This window comes from Myiozetetes cayanensis, unplaced genomic scaffold, assembly GCF_022539395.1.
Source record: "Myiozetetes cayanensis isolate MyiCay16 unplaced genomic scaffold, myiCay2020 scf6-25, whole genome shotgun sequence".
In the NCBI taxonomy this organism is placed as follows: Eukaryota; Metazoa; Chordata; class Aves; order Passeriformes; family Tyrannidae; genus Myiozetetes; species Myiozetetes cayanensis.
The window spans coordinates 45,947,609-45,966,606 of NW_026087853.1; the positions used below are offsets into that span (position 1 = coordinate 45,947,609).

General features: G+C 41.1%; 1 protein-coding gene across 16 annotated transcripts in view; it reads left to right on the forward strand.

Moving 5' to 3' along the window:
- BRSK2 (BR serine/threonine kinase 2) overlaps nucleotides 1–18,998 on the forward strand; it is a 315,174-nt gene that overhangs the window by 204,088 nt on the left and 92,088 nt on the right. For all 16 annotated transcript variants that reach the window (XM_050335976.1, XM_050335975.1, XM_050335977.1 and 13 more), the window contains exons 3-4: nucleotides 2,660–2,745; nucleotides 16,404–16,544. In XM_050335976.1, the coding sequence (XP_050191933.1) occupies nucleotides 2,660–2,745; nucleotides 16,404–16,544 (227 nt within the window). The remainder of the gene's footprint in view (nucleotides 1–2,659; nucleotides 2,746–16,403; nucleotides 16,545–18,998) is intronic.

Below are 18,998 nucleotides of genomic sequence, written 5' to 3' on the forward strand. Positions count from 1 at the left end.
AAAGCTGACTGCTGCCTGTGCCAGAGTGGTGCAACACACCACTGAACTGAATACACTGCAGTGAAATGCTGCCAGGCACATCGAGACGGATGCTTCCTAACTCCCTGAGGTTGAAATCAAGACCTCCAAAACTGTATTTCCTCTTGGGATTTAGTTCCCAAGAAGTTAAAAATATTCACAGAACTTTCCACACTCACATACTTAAATTGATGAAAGTAAAGTAACTCTGGTTATTTCTTTTTAATTGGTTTCTAGAGTGAATCTGTAGGTAGTAAGTAGATATTTCCTTTCTACTCTGATCATCTATTATTGAACATAGAGCCATGCAGTGCTGTAGCTGAATCCCCTTGTCCAAGTGGTAGTCATAAGTCACTGCCTCTTCTCATGCTTTAGGACAGTAACCAAGCAAGGACCCTGACTGAATGCTGCCATCCATCACTCATTTGGTCTGAACTTATGTTGCCAGTGAACCAACCAAGAGGTTCTTCAGAAGTGAGTCACCAAGGCAATTAGACAGCCCATCTGAAGGGAATTTTATCTTACATAGGCAGGATATCCTCCAGGAGGGAGAACACTGTTGGATGATCCTTGTCGTAGTTAGTGCAGTGGTCACATTCCCTGTGAAATACCTAGTCTTCCCCATCCAAAGGGAATTGTGTTGGAGTTCCAGCTTCTGAGCAGCTGCAGTACATGTTGCTAATGGTGAACCTCAGTACTACTGGAAGAGTATTATGGGAGTGAGTGCTTCTTCTGTTTTGTTTTTCCTCATTTTTGAAACAAATCCAACTTTTATCAGTTATAGGGTTGAACAAGCCCTGTGCAAATATCAGTGCATATCTTGTAAAGAGAGAAGAGTAACAGGTCTTTTTGAAGAGGAGACAAAAATGGAATAAACTAGTTACCCCCTGGGTTTCTGTTGGAATAGCTGTACAGTTGAAATCTACCCAACTTTTGTTTCCTGTTTTTATAAGTGGCTTTCATCAAAGTGCTGGTCATGAGTAAGTTAACGCCTACAGAGGTGTCACTGTCAAGTACTGTGTATCACTGAATTCATAGCAGTTCTGGCAGTGCTGAACTGTGTGCACACATGTTTAAATGCATTCCCTACTTCTCTGAAGGAGTTATTTCCAGAGATCCCAAGTGTGGAAGTGGATCTCTCAGATGACTTTTGACTCTGCAGAGGGGGGATAAGTGTCTTTGAAAGACTTAGATTGGCACATGTGCAAATACCCTTTCCTCCATCCTGATACGTGAGAAAGGCTAGGGATGATGTAGTGCAAGAATTGCTTTTGCGGGTTTTATGTGGTGCTGTAGAGGAAGAGAGATCTGGGGTGATAACCAGCATGCTGGGAAATCCTCCTCCTCTGCACAGTCGCTGAAAACTGCCACTTTTCTAATTTCCTGCAGAGTATCTTACTGACATTCAGGTAAAGTTGACTTTGTTCAGGCTTAGCAGAGGATGTTCTCTCAGGAAGTTAAAGGACATCAAGAACTAAAGTGTACTGGGGCAAGTTCCTAATTACTCATCTGATCCCTGCAAGGGAGATAGCAAGGAATGGTTTTGTAGTTTGCTCCTGTTTTTTTTTTTTTTTGTTAATATAGCAGTTCCAGAGCAATCAGTTATTTGAAGGACTGGAAAAAACCCTACCTAGTTATCTCTGTTTGCTTCTTTAGGCCTTTTTCTTGCCTTTGTGGATTCCTAGAAATTTGTTGAGCCCGACTATGCAATGCTTGTTGCTGAGTTTCTTTCACTAATCTGCAGTCTCCACAGTGCTACATTAACTCTCTTCGACTCAGACTAAGTCAAATCAGAGTGGTTACAGTGGTTTCAAGCAGCAGAGCAATTTTGCCAGGAGCTGAGGAATTGCACTGACTCCATCTCTAATGAATACCCTTAGCGGTCATAGATAGGAATTTTGGGTGAGAACAGGGCTTGCACTAATTTCAGAGGCTTAGTCACAACTTGTTAACTCCGTGTTGAAGACATGCTCTTAGAAGTAGCCATGCTTGGACAGACTGGGAATTGAGAGAAAGCACAGTCTTATGCTTAAGGCACTGAACACTGGCATCTCCAGTAATCTGGTTTAATTTCTTGTTGTGCCTTGTACTTCTTATGTCACTTCTTATATTTCTTTCCCTTTCTGTGCCTCAGTTCTGCAGTTATAAAATCACATTCCTGTTTGTCTTCTCCCCTGCGTGCATTAGCAAGTGCTAATATACCCTTCAGGATGGGTATATTAGTCGAGCATGCAACACATGGTGCAGCATGGCTGTGGAAGGTCAGGAGAGCCCTACATGACATCTTAGAGTTTCTGTTCTTTGAGAATATGTCATTGGCTTTGGATTGTGAGGCAGGAACAGCCTTGAATGCTCATTTAACTCCCACAGCTAATTTTCTGTCATAGATTTGGGACTTTTCTTTCAACCTTGAAATTTTGCTGGTTTTCTGTTCTGCAGGGCAAGGAGTGCTGAGGCTGAATTAATTGAATTTTTCTTAAGTTATGTGAGTGCTAAATAAGATACATTGTTAAAATTTGCCACATCCTCTGCATATAAAGAGGAGTGGAAAATGAGTAAATGAGAAGAAAATGCATGACGATATCTAATGTATTCTAAGACCAAGCTTCTAACCTTCTCTGTTTCTTTCTGTTTCTTCCAGGTGGAGCGGGAAATAGCCATCCTGAAGTTGATAGAACATCCCCACGTTTTAAAGCTGCATGATGTTTACGAAAATAAAAAATATTTGTAGGTATTACTGGCTTTTGCCAGAGAAAGGGGAAGGGAAGGAGGAAGGAAGGGAGGGAGATCAGGGTTTTGGAACTTGGTAACATTTCTGAAAGGATGGAGGAACAGGTGTGTTTTCACCCTCTGCTGGTGTCCGTCTGATATTTGGTGCTTGGATGAGGAATGAACACTCGTTATTTCCCTGGCTTTTCTCATTTTCTCTGTACTTTCATAGAATCATTAAGGTTGGAAAATACATCTAACATCATCATCCAACCATTACCCCGGTGCCATCATACTCACCACTAAACCATGTCCCCAGGTGCCACCTCCACACGTTTTTTGAACATTACCAAGGATAGTGATTCCACCACTTCTCTGGACAGCCTGTTTCAATGCTTGACCATTCCTTCAGTGAAGAAATCTTTCCTGATATCCAATTTAAACCTCCTTCGGTACAACTTAAGGCCATTTCCCCTCATCCTGTCACTTGTTAACTGGGACAAGAGACCAACCCCCACCAGTCTACAGCCTCCTTTCAGGTAGTTGTAGAGAGCGATAAGGTCCCCCTGAGCATCCTCCTCTCCAGGCTAAACAACCCCTCCTCCCTCAGCCACTTCTCATAAGACTTGTGCTCCAGGCCCTTCATCAGCTCCACTGTCCCTCTGTGGATGTGCTCCAGCACCTCAGTGTCTTTTTTGGCATAAGCCTTTAGTTCTATGCTGCTTTTTTTTTTACTTAAAATGGAGGCGAGAGGACAAACCAATGTTTTCTGTCAAACAGCAAAAGAGGAGGAAGGTTTGTACATGTAAGATCTGGAACCATTTTGAATGAAAGCTGTAACAGACTTACAGTGGATAATTTCGATAACCTCCTTTGCCTAATTATTTTCATTGAAACCCTTAACTCTTATTATAAGTGTTTTAAATTTTCCCCATCAATACAGTTTTTGGTTTTTAAGGGCCAGTGAAATCTCCTGGTGGTGCTGCAGTAACAGTTATGTAGCAAAGCTTTTTTTTTAAGATATTTTTCCCCCCAATCGTTACTAGTGCTAGACAGGGATGTTGTCCACAGACAAGCATTTAGCTTGATTTAGGGCACTAGATATGTTGGATCTGTTGTCAAACAAACAGGCCACATTAACCTTGGAACAACAGGAAAAAAAATCAATGTACTCCAAATGGAAAATGGTGACCCAGTAGGAAACTTAGTGTTATTTTCAGCTTTTTAACAAGTTATTACAAGTAGGAGAGAGCAGTTAAAAAAAGATTAAACAGCTTTTAAAAGCCGCTATCCATCGGTGGCTTCTTTTTAATGTCACAACACAAGAAGGGAATGACTGTTTATCTAAAGAAAGTGTGTTGAATGGAGGTAACAGTCCCTCATGGACTATTCAGCCAGTCTTGTTACTGGAGCAATGAATTCCTGTTCTGAGAAGCGAGGCCTCTTTGCCTAAGGGTTAGCTTAGTAGAGCAGGCAGTAATTTCTTTTGGATTCCCCACGCTCCTTTGGGGCAGAGCCTGCCATCCACAGTGAAATGCAGTTGCCAGAAAGAGCTCGTGCAGGCACTGGGTGGAGGCTGGCTCAGATGTTCTCGGAGCTGCATGCTCAGTGCCCTATCCAAAGTGGCATAAATGGTCATGGCTCCATGAAGCCCAGTTTACTCCAGCTGAGGACAGAGGCCCAGATCTAACACAGCCTTCTCAGTGTGCAGAAGGGTAACAATGGAAAATCAGGCTTTACAGGGAATAAGTTTTCCTTTAATCCTGAAAAGAGAGGCACCGTTGGTAAGAGTACATTCCTCTGTATTCTGGTTTAAAGAGGGGGTAGGATGAGGCCCAAGGCTTTCTTTTGATTAAGATGGAGAAAATATTCCTCTTTGTGATCTTTGTTTCTATGTTGTGTAATCTTAGGTATGCACACACTTACATAAACATAGCATAGAGCTGATGTGTTCCAGATAGGTGTAGTATACTTTAGCAGCAGTGACAATGTATGAATACATGCAGAAGGCCATGAGAGGATGTGTTTTGGAGTTGCTGAAGCTTTATTAATGCTCTAAATGCCTGTGCAGCCAGCAGCTGAGCTGAGCTCTCCTTCTTTGTTCCAAAAGACTTGGGGGCTGTTTTACTCCTTGTGAAAAATATCTAGTACTCAGAGCAGTGGGGATGGTGTTACACCATTATTTCCAAAAAAATACTGCATTTCTTGGCAGGAAAATATCTTCCTGATGAAAATCACCTTGAAAAGGAAAGCATCCCATATCTTTAAGCTATATCTGGATATCTTGGCTTCTAAAAATGTTGGGCTCTAAAGCATGCTTTGCCAGTGACCATTTAGCCTTTAACAATCACTAAGTCTGCTTTGTGCTGTAGCTCCTTTGCCTGTGAGATTAAGCTGTCTGAAACCCCCTGAAAAGGCACCAGATCCCTCTGCTGAAAGACACTGACTCTGAAAGAAGCAGTGACTGTTAATTATGTTTCATTTTTTATTAGTCACTATTTTAAAGAAAGGGCACAATGCAGAGCTCCTGCCAAGCCTCCATGTTCAAAATTAGAAACAGCTGTGGCCTTGGATAAGTCTGAAACGTGGAAGAGAGTGCCTGTGGAGGGTTGAGGTGTTACAAGTGTGTGGGGGCTGAGAAGTGTGTGTGCTTGTACTTTCCCAAATAACAGACACGGTGACCTCTGGTTATCACCAGCATCAAAAAAGGGATTTCTCTCTGGTGGTGGCAGTACCTTTCCATCATGCATGCCATCTCAGCAGCAACAGCAGTGGCAGTGGTTTCAGAGGAGCTCATGAATTACGGGTGATATTTCAGAAACCAGAGACTAATCACAATGCAGCGCTGGGGAGTATTTCCTCGATAAATGTTAATTTCACAAATCATGTTTGACTTTTAGTTTATGATTTAATTTGTGACAAGGGGCTTTGGTTGAGTAGATTCCTAATGCAACCATGAATCAAATCCTTTTTCCACAGTTTATTTAACACTGAAAATGAGTTTTTAAAAATAATAATAAAAATCTGTTAGCATATGTGTGTTAGCCAAGCAGTCTTTCTCTGTTTGTTTTAGTCAGGTTCTTTTTGCCAAGATGGTTGGAGAGATGGAGAAAGCTATGAGATCTAAGATTTAATGCTCTAAATGCTCTTTATCCAGCATTTTGAGTTGTCTTATTTCTGTGGACTACATATCTAGGAGTGTGGGGGAAAACCTGGTTTCACTGAGGCTCTCTGTAAGTGTGCTGATATACCACCTCAGGTATACATTGTATTGGCTAAATGAGCAGTATTACTGACAGGTGAATTATTTTGTGTACGTTGTACGATCACACTGATGGTCTTCAAGCAAGGTTGGGAGTCCACAGTAATAGATAATTTAGAAATAGCTATAGATATAGGCAATCAATGCCTTCCTCTCTCCCATCATATAATGTTAATAGACAAAACATCCAGGAAGGGGAATCATCCTCCGATTTTAAATATCAAGAAGGAGTCAAAGTGGCCTGGTACGGGACATGATCAATGAGCTACCAAAATTTGTGTGTGCACCAGTCATTTTGAGTAATGAAGTTCAGATGGTCAGGAATTTTAGGGTAATGTGAATCATAGAATCATCACAGAACGGGTTGGATTGGAAGGGACCTTAAATCATCTAGTTCCAACCTGCCAGCCATGGGCAGGGACACCTTTGATTAGGTCAGGTTGCTCAGAGCCCCATCCAACCTGACCTTGCACACTTCCAGGAATGGGGCATGTACTTATGAACTGAGGGACTGAGCAAGTTGGTTAACAGAGATGGTAGCAAAGTTTCTGTGTGTTCTGTAATGCCTGTCAGAGGGACACACTCCTTTGGTCACACGGTTTCTGCATTGCATATGAACTGTGTGAACCTGGGTGATGGCCCCATTTTCTCTGTGCTGTGTATAGGAAAGGTCTTTCCTGAACTGACCCTACACAGTGTTTGTGTAGCAACTGGAGAGGAAGGTGGAGTTCATACACTGTTAGCAGCACTAACACTGCGAATGAGCAGGAGGTTCTCGTTAGCAGACTTGTTGAGGATTAAAGAAGAGGAAAACATGCAAAGCCCAGTCCTTCATGAAAGAAGTGACTGGCTCGATGTTTTCTAGGAAGCAATCTTACGCTTTATTCTTAAATCTCTGATATCTATATTTAATGCAGTTTATTTACTGTGTTTTATGCAGTACAGTCGGCTTTTCTTTTGATCATAGAAAAGCAATTGTCCCACTGTTGGAGGAGCTGTTAGCATAGCCAACTAAGTGCTGTCATACAGTCCACAGTAGATGGAACTTGCCTTTCCAGAGGGGATAAAGCTAACTGATACAGTTCTATTGCAGAACCCCCAGCAGGGGTGGCATTATCTGTTTTGATCTCATTTGATTAGCTATTTAGTTTAAATTGCCAGGGGTTTGGTGGGAAGCAGAAATAAAATAGAAAAATTGTGGTCCATACTAGGACCACTCCTGCTGTTTTCTTTCAGATGTTTATACTGGTATTTCTTGATTCCCTTTCCATCCATGTTTGTGTATATATATATATATGTAAATTTCTATTTCTAGGTGCATACAGATATCTGTGTGTAGATTTATACTGATTAATTTTCAAATCTTCACATTTAAGATTTCATATTTTCAAATGTCATGGCACTGTTTATTTTAAATTGCTATCTTATCTAACTTGATCAGCATTTTAAGCACGGATCTGTTTTGAGAGAAGGAGTGGACGCCAGGCTGTTGTTCTCTGAAGTGTGCCATGCATTCATCAGCATCTTCTCCAAGTAGAAGTCCCTTTCTCATAATTCAGCAGTACAGTGCTATCACTGGGCAAGTGCCCAAGCCTCACTGCAATGTACACAACACCCCACCTCCTGATTACAGAGTTGAAGGTGCATCACAGTGAGCCAAATAACAAAATTAAAATGTCCTCCTACCCATGCACAACTTATTTTTCTAGCTTATGCAAGATCAGCTGACAGCAGGAGTTGAAGACGTACAACTCTGGTGGTGTCTGCAGAGGCCTTTGTGCTGCCAGTCCTCTCCTGCAGGGTTTTCCTGTAATTCTGTTTATTTTTGTTGAAAAGTAACTGTGAGGTTCCAGAGGATGCAAGAAAGAGGGAAAAAAAGGCACTGTGGGTTCTTCTGTTAGTGGTAGGCAAAGACTTTGACATTGAATCCATCTGCAGGGAAACCTATCTAAAGGCAGAAGGAGAGTTCAGGAAGTTGAAGCAGCCCCAGGGGTCCAGCACTGAAAATAAATTTTGTGGTAGGTACGTTTCTCAGTGGTCAGGCTGTGGGTTGTCAGGTGCTGTGAATACAGGGAAAGAAAACAAAACAGCACTGGAAGGCAAAATGGCATTCTGTCTGAGCCTTGATTAGAACAAAGAGAACTACTAGTAACCAGCTACTTTGACCCCTTGCCTTGTGCTGTTGACATGTTTTAGTACTGTCTGGAATTACAAGCATGTGGAGTCGAAGGAAAGCCAGTCAGTGGTAGGAGTGGAGCCAGTGCACATGAGGTTTTGAGTTTAATGTGGGCCTGGAGACGAGCAGCTGGACAGAAGCCAGGGAAGGGGAGCGGGTGCTGCAACAAGGACAGGTGTCAGCATTTGCAGGAGGGATGCCAGCCTGGCACAAAGCAGGGCTTGCCCAGAGGTGGTAGTGGTGATGATTAATGCTGCTCCCTGTGCAATGCAGTCTTGATAAGCTCTGACCAAAAGCCTGACTTTGTCTTCTGCTCACTGCCTGATGTGCTTGGATACCATCTAGGCTGGGCTTGGGAGAAAACAGGCCCATAGTGGAACAATTCTGTGACAGGAGCAATAGGAGGTGGAGCTTGAGAGTCACGGTGTATTCACATGCCTCACTTCTCTTTTAGACTTTGGTAGGCAACATTACGTGTCTCTGGGCCCTGGTTGTTACAGCAAAGGCCACTTAGCTCTGAAGATGAAAACTCCAAAGTATACGGTCACTAGCAGAATTGCAGCAGTGACCTAATGAGTGTTGTCTCAGCTCTGCCCATCCTGTGCTGAGGATCCCTCTGGCTAGATCCATTCCATATCATGGGCCAGATAGGATGGCTGCTGTAGTACTTTGGCATACATGACTACACACCATGAGGGCATTACTCAAAACACCTTTCATCCCAAACAAATCAAAGATACGGAGTACAACAGTGTAATCTCTACTACCTCTTTTCCCCAAAAGCCACAACCTGTTCATGTCCAAATGTAATGAGCAATAAAATATAATCTCCATTCAAACATGGAAATTAGAGTTAAAATTGTCTTTTAGGAAAAAAAAAAATCTAATGCATGCACATTTTCTTGCAGGCAAGGAAAAAAAAATAGAGAGCTTGTGGCCCAGTGCCAAATTAGGGTTTAAAAATTCATGCCCGCCATAAGAATTTATATAACTTCTGAATAATTTATAGGCTGTGCCAATAACAGGGGGCTTAATATCTGATAGAGATTATTTAATCAATAGAAAACAGCGCAGAGAAAAAGCTGTCAAAGAACTACAGAGCATGTCAGCCGGGGCTGGGCAACTTTTAACCTCTTCCCTGCTACACGTGTTCAGTCATATATATATGTGTGGAAGGACATTTTGCAAGTAGGGTGGTAGCGTGGAAGAGGAATCACCAGGATTTTTTCTTCTAGAGGCTTTTCTTTGTCAGTCTGCTGTTTCCAACAGACCCCTTTCTGATGCACTAGAGCTTTGAAATGTAGTGAGCTGTCAGGTGAATTGGTCAAAAGGAATAGCTAGCTTCTTGTGAATAATCTGCTGGGATTGTGGGTTACTGTAAGATAGCCCAGAGTTCATCAAGGTTGGTGGCAGTGCCTAGCCCATACCATTTGTGGTGCAGCCGTTTCCTTTTGTGTGTGATTCTGTGGCCAAATTTCAACAGTTTTACAGATGTGGGCACTAGTGAACATAGGGACAGAAGATAATTGAAGACTTATGTGTCTTTATGGAGATTCCTACCTGACTGGTAATTGTTTAGACATCTTCACTGACTCCAAAGTGTCTTGATCCATGCCATGTTCCACAGTTTTAGGATTATGCTTATGACTTTCTTATAATAATTAACTATTAAGTATTAAAATAGAGTAGTTGAGCTTCTCAGCAGGTGTGGTCAGTTTATCATATGTCTTACCTATAGGCATCACAAAATGCTAAACTCTTGACTACAGAGGAAGAAAGCAGAAATTCTCCTAGTGTTTTTTATATGTTTGTGTGTGTCTCTTTCTGTATAACTGCATCTGGGTTTTGCATCTTGCTGGAGTGCACACCTGAAGTTGTGCATCTTAAAAACTAGCCAGTGCCAAATGAATATCTAATCTAATTCTGGCACGGTAAGACTTCCAGGGCATCACCCTAGAAGTCGTGTGTGATGGTACCCAGTGTTACATTCAAGCTTATGAAGAAGAACCTACTTGTTTAGGTTTAAGCAAGGTTGTGCATTATATATGTAAATGTTATATCATTTAATAAAACCCAAATTATTAACTGGTTCCCTAGTAGACCCCTAATTGCAAGCATGGATAAATAAACCTTCTGTTGCCTGACCAAAACAAGAAGCAGTGTGAATTGGATACCATTCCTAGAGCATCAGAGAATGTTTCTTGGTAATCTTTCTTTTTTTGTATTTATAATGCTTACCTGAAATAGTTTGTGTTTCAAAATGAGCTTTCATCTAGAGATCTCTCTCCATTTAACACTTTTATAATAATAAATACATTTGTATTGCCCCGGAGGACCTAATTGGTGTAGCTGTGAATGTCTTGTAAATTGTCCTGAGAAAACAAGAGCTGCTTAACCACACAGGGATATATAGTGATGGGCTGCTTCAGGCAATCCATTTGGCAAGAACTTTAGTATTTAGCACCGTTTTTGCTAATGGCTAAGAGACAGCTTTTCATTCTTTACAGATCTGATGTGTTTGTTGTTTTGCCAGGAATATCTGGTAGTGCATGGTCCTGGTGTTCTCTGTGCCAGTTAGTCTTTCTTTAACAGCGTTTTTCCAGGCATTGCTCAGAGCCAGCCCATTCCTTTAGTTACAGTCCTGATTTGTAGGTAGAATGTAGCTGCCTTGCCTTAGTGAGGGCTCTGTGACTTATTCCCCAAAGCTCTCTAGGGCTTGGCAAAGGCACCTTTTAACAAGTTGTAGCATAGTCCAGCAGGTGGAAAGGAGAAATATTAACAAAAAAATGTCCTTTTTGCTGTTTTAAGTGTTGTCTTCATAATATTGTAGAGCAACAGTACTGCTCATGGAGAAGTCCTTGCTGGTCTGGCACTGGACAAGAATGGGACAAATCCATCTTACAATCCAGAACACAAATCAGTTGTTGTGAAGGGGAAGTCCAATCTGCTGTCAAACATCGCAACGTAGAACAATCTTCAGGAAGGAGCTGAAGAAAACCAGTGATGTAGCTTTGTCATTAACAGTGATCCTCTTCCAAGTGTAGAGGGAATGTTATGAGAGCACAGAATTGTTTGCCTGGATATTTAAGAAGTGGATGATGGAACCTGGCTTTGATGGCTGGTCAGATACAGAACTCAACGACAAAGGCCAAGGAAGAGATCCTAGATTGCTTACAGAAGGAGCTACAAGAAATGAAGGAAGATACTTCATGTTAGATTGAAGTATAAAAAGAGGAGAATGATGGAGGCATGGAAAGAGTGGTCAAGTGGAAAGCTAAGAAAATGATATTTCAGTGATGGTCTGATATCTATTTTGAATCACCAAAAGTGGAGCCAGAATGTGTTTATCAAAGATATAATGATGAAATAATTCAGCTACAAGATATCTAGCTAAAATTAGACGTGAAATTTTATCTATCTGGATGGATAGGAAAACCATTATCTTAGAGGTATAATAAAGAAAACATATAAAAGATACCAGTATAGCCGAGGTGTAGGGACCTAAAGAAAGCCTGAGTCAAAGTTAACACCCACTCTAAAAGCCTTCTTTACTGTTTTGGTTTCTGAAAGAGTAAATGAAATGAGCCAAAAAGAAAGAAAAGAGCCCAGGATTATTCTAAGCTTGCTTTTATATGCTGCATGCACATCTCTGATATGATATGTAGTGGGTCATTTGAGGTTAGGAATTCAGAATCTTTATTGAGGAGGTGGTAATGATGGGATGCAGATGGAGAAATGGCAAAAGGGGATAGATAGAATGCTGCTGGATGCAATCTCTCTGTTCTTCTGCAATCAACAAAATTATTCCTGAATTTAGTATTCAGCTTCTTTGTTTTTAAAGACCAAAATCTTGTCTCCTTCAGGCTCTGAAACTTAATTGGAGATTTTTAGTTTCATGTCTTGGCTTGTAGCAGGGACATAAGATATTAATACAAGATGTGGACCTTGGTGTCTCTATGAAAGCAAGCTGTGGCCTGTGAAAATATTTGCAACCTCATAAAGAATATGTCTAGTGAGGAAAAGTAATCAAGAATTTATTTTTAGCATGCATTTGGCTTCATATTGAGTTGCAGAACCCTGACGTTTTCTGGCTTTTCCAGTATTGTAGCAAACAGAGGGGAAATTGGTGGTGGGGAGAGCATAGAGTAGAAGGCACAAGGGACCACAGGTGCTAATCCCAGCTCTGGTACGGGGTGACTGTAACCCTGGACAAGTCACTTTGCTTCACAGTTCCCTATCAGTAAAGAACAGGAGGTTAATGCTCGTTAATACTTGCTTCTCTCATGTGAAATGCAAGGATTAGAAGAGCTGGTGTGTGTCCAGAGCATCCAGCATGTGAGAGCTAAGTGCTCTTACAACGTCTTTTGTCCTAATATAGGTCCCCTCTGTATTCTCCCAGCACACAGTGTGCATGCTGCCAGCCAGAGGCTGGGTCTTTCCTTTCACCTCCTTGCAACGCTCTTACAGAGCAGGTTTTCTTACGTTTTTATGATGGGAGGACTGATGCTGTCAATCTCACATAGACAGGATTTAAAATAAAAAAACTAAAAGCTTCATTCACCAATAAGTTGCTTTTCATCTCTAAATGTAATAGGAGGGTAGTTCTGGTTACTGTTCCAGGATTTTTAGAATTTATTTGCTTGCTTGCTTAGAATAAATGGCAAAAGTAGTACTATAGTGAAATGAGAACCTGTCATATCTGGGAAAGATAAAAGGGAAAGGAAACTCAGGAAAATGCTTTTTAGTGTTTTTCACCCCTAGAGGCTACGTGTTATTTACCTTCTCCTAGATCCTCCAAGAGCTGGCATTGGCATGCTTCCAATCCAATAGTACTCTGCTAAGTAAAGGATTTTAGACACTGATGTGAGCTCAGGAGATCTGGATTCTTTTCTGTGCCATGGATTCAGGAAAGATGTAGTGTCTGTATGCCTTATTTTCCAGCCTCTGGAATAAAGTTCTTTCTTTCCTTTGCTTTTTCTGTTTGGCTTTTCAGAGTGTTTATTCTGTTCCTGTGTGGAGTCACTTAGGCACACTCACACATACACAGATGGATAGGTACAGATATACAGCACTTAGTGGGGTTTGTGTAAGCTGTACAGTGATAGTTAGAACCAGTGCAACACTTGGAAATGTTTAAAACCCTCTTGCTGGCCTGTTTGGAAATAACAAGTGTACTACTACTGTGCCATGTACTGTGCCAGCAGAACATTGGCTTGCACAGAGATGGAGGCAGGTGCTGAATTATGCCCTTGTTTAACAGAAAATGTCCTAGTTGGGGGCTATCCTAAAAAACCCATGTCGTACTAGAGGGAACAGGGTTGGTGGGTGACCAGCTGCAAATCTGAACTCAGGAATCCTAGCTGCAACATAGCCACATAGTCCTTGTGGAATGGTTCCTGCAGCGTTTATTTCTTGCACTCAGCCACTGGGGAATGTGTTTGTCGTCCTTCTTACTCGTGTCACGTTGGGGGCTTTGTCAGATCAGAATGCATCGTCGCTGTGCTTCTCTACGTCCCTTGACTTGTCATAGGCACAAATCTTTTTCAAATGCTCTCCCCTGTTCATTTCCATTATTATATCTGGTGCTTCTAGGTGGCAAGCAAAAAATGAATAACCTTGTAAATGCTCCCTGTCTTTCAATTTGTTTTATTTTTCGTACAACATGTCAGTGCATTTTTGTTGAGTGTTTTTAATAAGATGAAGTTGATGAAAATAAATTGCTTTGCAGTTCCTGCTGTGGGTGACAGAAATGCTGGGTCTGTAATTTTCCAAAACTGCACATTTGAAACTAGTGTGGAGGGTGTTCTATATGACTATATCTGCAATCATCTTTGTAATATACCTCCCAGAAAAGGAAAGCAGCTAGCAATTTGAATTTTGGGGACAAGATGAACTGCTGTATCCAGCTTCTGCTGGGCACAGTGACAGAGGGAACTGTCAAGGCAAGAATTTTAGGATTGATTCTGTGCCAGGCTTGGGTCTGCCATTTTGGATAGTTAGCCACATCTGTCTCTAATGTGAGACAGAGAATGAATTATATAGCAAACCCTCTTATCAGATTGTCTGCTAGCCAAGGCTTAGACAGCAAGGATAGGGACTTGACCATGTGGATATCCCAGTGCCTCTGGCTACTGCATATCTGCTTTCTTCTGAGCATTTCAATGACTTGCTCAAAAAATGTAATGTGGATACCCGGTGATCTCCAGATTACTAAGGTGTAAACAGTAGACAGTCTGATAACTACTCATCTATCTTTGACAGAAGATAAGCCACATATTCCAAATGTGATTTTCAAGTTAAGATTTTTCTTTTTTTACTCATTTTAATGAAAGGGGGGAAAGTCAGTATTACCATATTCTTTATATGATTACCATATATCTTTATATTTAGATAAAAAATGCAGAAAATAAAAAGTTCACTAAAGTTTATAATTTCATTTTGTTATCCACTTTTTGTGCTTTTTTAGTACATATTTAACTGTAAGACAATATTAATGTCTGTCTTACTTCAGACTTTGCTGCATTTCTGTAAGTCAAGGAAGTGCCTTCTGCCTGTGTTAGCTGGGAACTGACACATGGAAGTTGCTCAGGAGCTGATGATTAAGCAGGAGCTCAGGTTCCACTTTTGCAACTTCAAGGCTAATGCTATTGTCATTAAGGCTGTTTTACTTTCCTCAGAACTTCTTTTAGTCCTTCTTCTGTCCTCTCTTTTTGGAGGCATTGAAAACAGGAATAATTAAGACCCCAAATTGATAATGGTCTTCTTCACTTTCCATTTCAAATTCAGAAATTTCCTCAGAGGTTGTGCTGCTTGAGGTAGAAAAGAGAGTATTCTGGATTAGTTATTTTTCATTGTCCACTGAAATTTGAAGAGATGGATTAATACTGGTAGTAGAACTATCTCGCTGCAAAGCAGGATTGATTGATCATAGTGCACATACAGTTCAGCCTGGTCTGCTGTGTTGTTGGGAGGCAGGGACTGAGCAGTACACTCAAAACTTGGGAAAGAACCTAATTATTGTTTGCAAATTTTTTGGTGATGTCTTGCAAGCAAATTGCCAAAGGTGTGAGTCCACCATTCACCTTTACATTGATGTTTATACTTGCTATTTCAGATTCTGGGTAAATTATCTCACTCTATTATTTCTTCATCCTGTATTAAAATGGTATGTGCCAGGCAAAAGCAAGGAGGCAGCACTAGGCCCCAGAATTACAATGGAGATGGAAAAAGTTTATGGAGCTTTCAAGCAATCCTCTTTCTTAGTCCATATTATATCTGGACGTATATAATATAATATAACAATTATGTATGGGTTTAAGTGGTTCTGTTGATGGTGTTCCTACCACTTTCCTGGAAAAACTGTTTCATTCCCACTATTAGGAAACATTTCCAGAGATTTATACTGTTTTCCTCTGTTTGGCTGCCTTTCATCTCCCCAACTTACAACAAGATGGTCTACCCATGGCAAGTTCTTTCCTTGCAGAAGGTTTCACTCTTTGCTCTATGACTGCCCGGAGTGCTGTATGAGGCCTGGAGTTTCCTCTATCACTCCTGTGCCCCCTTTGTGCTGCATTTATTCACTCAGTGTTACATTTTTCAAATGTGAGTTGCAAGGACAGGAAGCTACTCCAGCAATTAACTGCTGTTCAGCAGCAAAAGCTGAACCTTTTATGTAGGCTGCACGCATGTAGGATTTTTTTGCTTTGGTTTTTTTTCCCATAATTTACATGGTTTACCTTTTTTTTAATTCACTCTAATTTGTTGACATCTGTCTGGTTCTGTCTGAGTGCAGCTTTGCCACAGCTGTTTTATAAAAGAACTGTCAGCTTGGTTAAAGGACCTGAAGCTTACTGGTACACAATCTTGCTCCACTGTAGCTTTAAGAACCACTGTGGAAGCTTATTTCTGATTATTCTCTTCTTCCATTCTGGTCTTTTGACTAAGTTTTTGCTTCTTAATTCTCTCTCACTATGATATTGGACACTGAATCCAACAGTGTCGGGTCTGAAGTTTGCAGAACCCCTGTTATCACTCCTGATTTTAAAATTTTAAATCACTCCTGATTTTAAAATTCTGATTCTCCTTCACTGTTATTTCTGGAAGTGTTCTCCTTGACCACTCTATAGAAGCATTGGTCTCCTTGACCATAAAAAGAAGTGTTTGTGTACAACTGTGTGACTGTGAGGGAATTGGTATGATATGACATACTTACAAAATCCTGGCTTTGTTATTTTCCAGGTATTTGGTGCTAGAACATGTGTCAGGTGGGGAGCTCTTCGACTATCTCGTAAAAAAGGGAAGATTGACACCAAAAGAAGCCAGGAAGTTCTTCCGACAAATCATCTCTGCTTTAGACTTCTGCCATAGTCACTCAATATGGTGAGTACAGCCATTTCCACAGGAGTTACCTGTTACATGAAAGCACATAATAAAGGGATCTTACCTTGATATTTTTACTTACTGATAAGTTACTGATATTGTAAAATTGTAAAAGCATTGGGTGAAATACGGATGTATATTTTAATTCTTGACCATCTGTGAGACAGTGTACCAGTCACAGACAGACTTTTCATGGAGAAGCTTGTCTGTCATTTTTCACTGGAGGAGAATTCATTCACAGCTAGTGCTTTAAACAGAAAAACCAAAACTACCAAGGAAAACCAGTTTCATTTCCATAATTTTACTAATAACTAAGAATTACATACACTGTATCAAACTGAAGAAACCTGAGACAATTGCAAATACAGCAAAGTCATTTTATGGCTTCTTTAATTTTCTGATAACCTGCTGCCCTTTGGCAACCTTCACTGAGTCCCTTCTGGGCATTTGAGTCACCATTGCCTTCAATTTCCTTTCCAATAGGGAAGAATTTTCTTATACTTTCGAATTCCATCATACTATTTAACCATCAGGTGTGGTTTTAACCTGTGATATCAGGTGGTATTTTAAATTGGACCAGTTTCTCCTTCATCTGCAGCAAGTTTGGATAATTTAAATTGTACTGAAATCAAGTTGATGTAATCAGTCTGAGCACAAGAGTTTCTGTATAGCTGCTGACCCATGACTGCCTGTTCCTTGCCCTCATAAATGCATCTCCTTGCATTTAGATTGGCTGGGGGAGAACATCTACATTATGTCTGCCTGGCTGCTTCTCCATAGCACAGCCAGCCATAGATCCCCCACTCCAGGAGGCCAAGGGCCATGGATAGATATAGCAGTAGCTGGATTTGCATAATCACTGTGTGGTTACTTCTCAGCAGCCATACAGGGATTTTCTGTACCCCCAGTTCTGTGCTGAAAACTCACAAACCAGATGGCCACAGCATACAAGGCTACAGCAAAAATGGATGCTTAAATATTTAACTTGCTTTTTTAGCCCTCTCCCTACATCTCTGACTCATTTCAGCAGGAGATAGTAATCAGAAAGAAAGCATATTTCTAAATGCAGAGAAGAGCCTTTCTTGAGGATATATGGAGAAGAGTGTACTCTTAAAAGAAGAGACAGTTCAAAGGTGGTAGATCTGGGTGAGATGGTCCTGAGGACAATGTCTACCTGGTACAGGCAGGGTTACAACAGTCAGACAAATTCCCAGAGAGGCCAAGAGCAGGTTGCATGCCCTGACTAGAGGATCTAAGTTTACTCTGTTGGCAGAGATGTCTGATGAGTTTTATTCTGTGAATTCCACAATTTTTCCTCCCTTCTGATTAACTGGACTGAGTGATCCTGACCATTTTAGAACCAGCATACAACCTTGGTAGGTTGCAGAGCTGTTATGTTTTTGTGTACATTGGGCAGTGAAACCACTGGTGGATTGCATACGTATATGTTTCTGTTTCCTAGTTGGCTTAATACTTAGAAATCCAATCCAAGAAGACTCAAAAATGCTTAAGTACAACTGAAGAGAAATTATTTGGTCTTCCAAATGAATATTCTGGAGAAATCTGAATCTCCATTGGGATCATTTGTGCTAAAGAATGCATATATGCACATACATGCTAGTCCTTTGGGCTTGTGATGGATACCTCTTGATCTGGCAGACTTTAATAAACTGAGTGAGGATCATGGTGAGTGTCACGTCAGATAGACAGGCAAGCACCTCTGCAGGTTTAAGAATATGGGAAATCTTCAAGGCAGAGTGCATTTCTCTCTTGAGGAATCCATTTTCCTCTGTTAAACATACTGCATTGTGGTCAGTAGTCTTGCTAATAAGTAAATCCCCTGTCTCCTTGCTAACTCCCACACGACTGGCATCTAGTGCTGAAAAAGTTAGCAGTGAATCATAAGCTCTCCCTCCAGGTCACTCTGAGACTCGTATGGTCTGTGTTATATTAGATTCTGTGTTGTATTCTAGGCAGTTATCAGAAAATCAGAGCATGCATAAATATATGTGTGTGTGCATGTGTGTGAGTATAAAAGTTAATGTGCTTTCCTAAGCAATGAAGCCTGACCTTGTCCTGTCGTGGGGCAGTGAAATGACAAATCATCTCATCAGCCAGGTTATCCAGTTATGACCACGTTGAAAAATGAAGGCTTCTGCTTTGGTTAATGACTAAATGTGTGTGCTTCTGACGTAGTGGCAGAATAGATTGATGGCCTGCTGTCCCCAGCCCCACATCATTGTCCCATCTTCTTCCTGTACCTCCCAAAAGCACTGTGAAATACCTGTGGCTTACTTTCACAGGAGTGTGTAACCACATTCAGCATTCACTGCTCAAAATGCGTTGACGCACCAGGATTCCTGAATCAGAGATTCAGGAAGGATTCCCCAATCCTCCCATCAGTAAAAGGCTTTTGCTGCTACTGTGTGGAGAGATCACCTCTGTCTGAGAGGT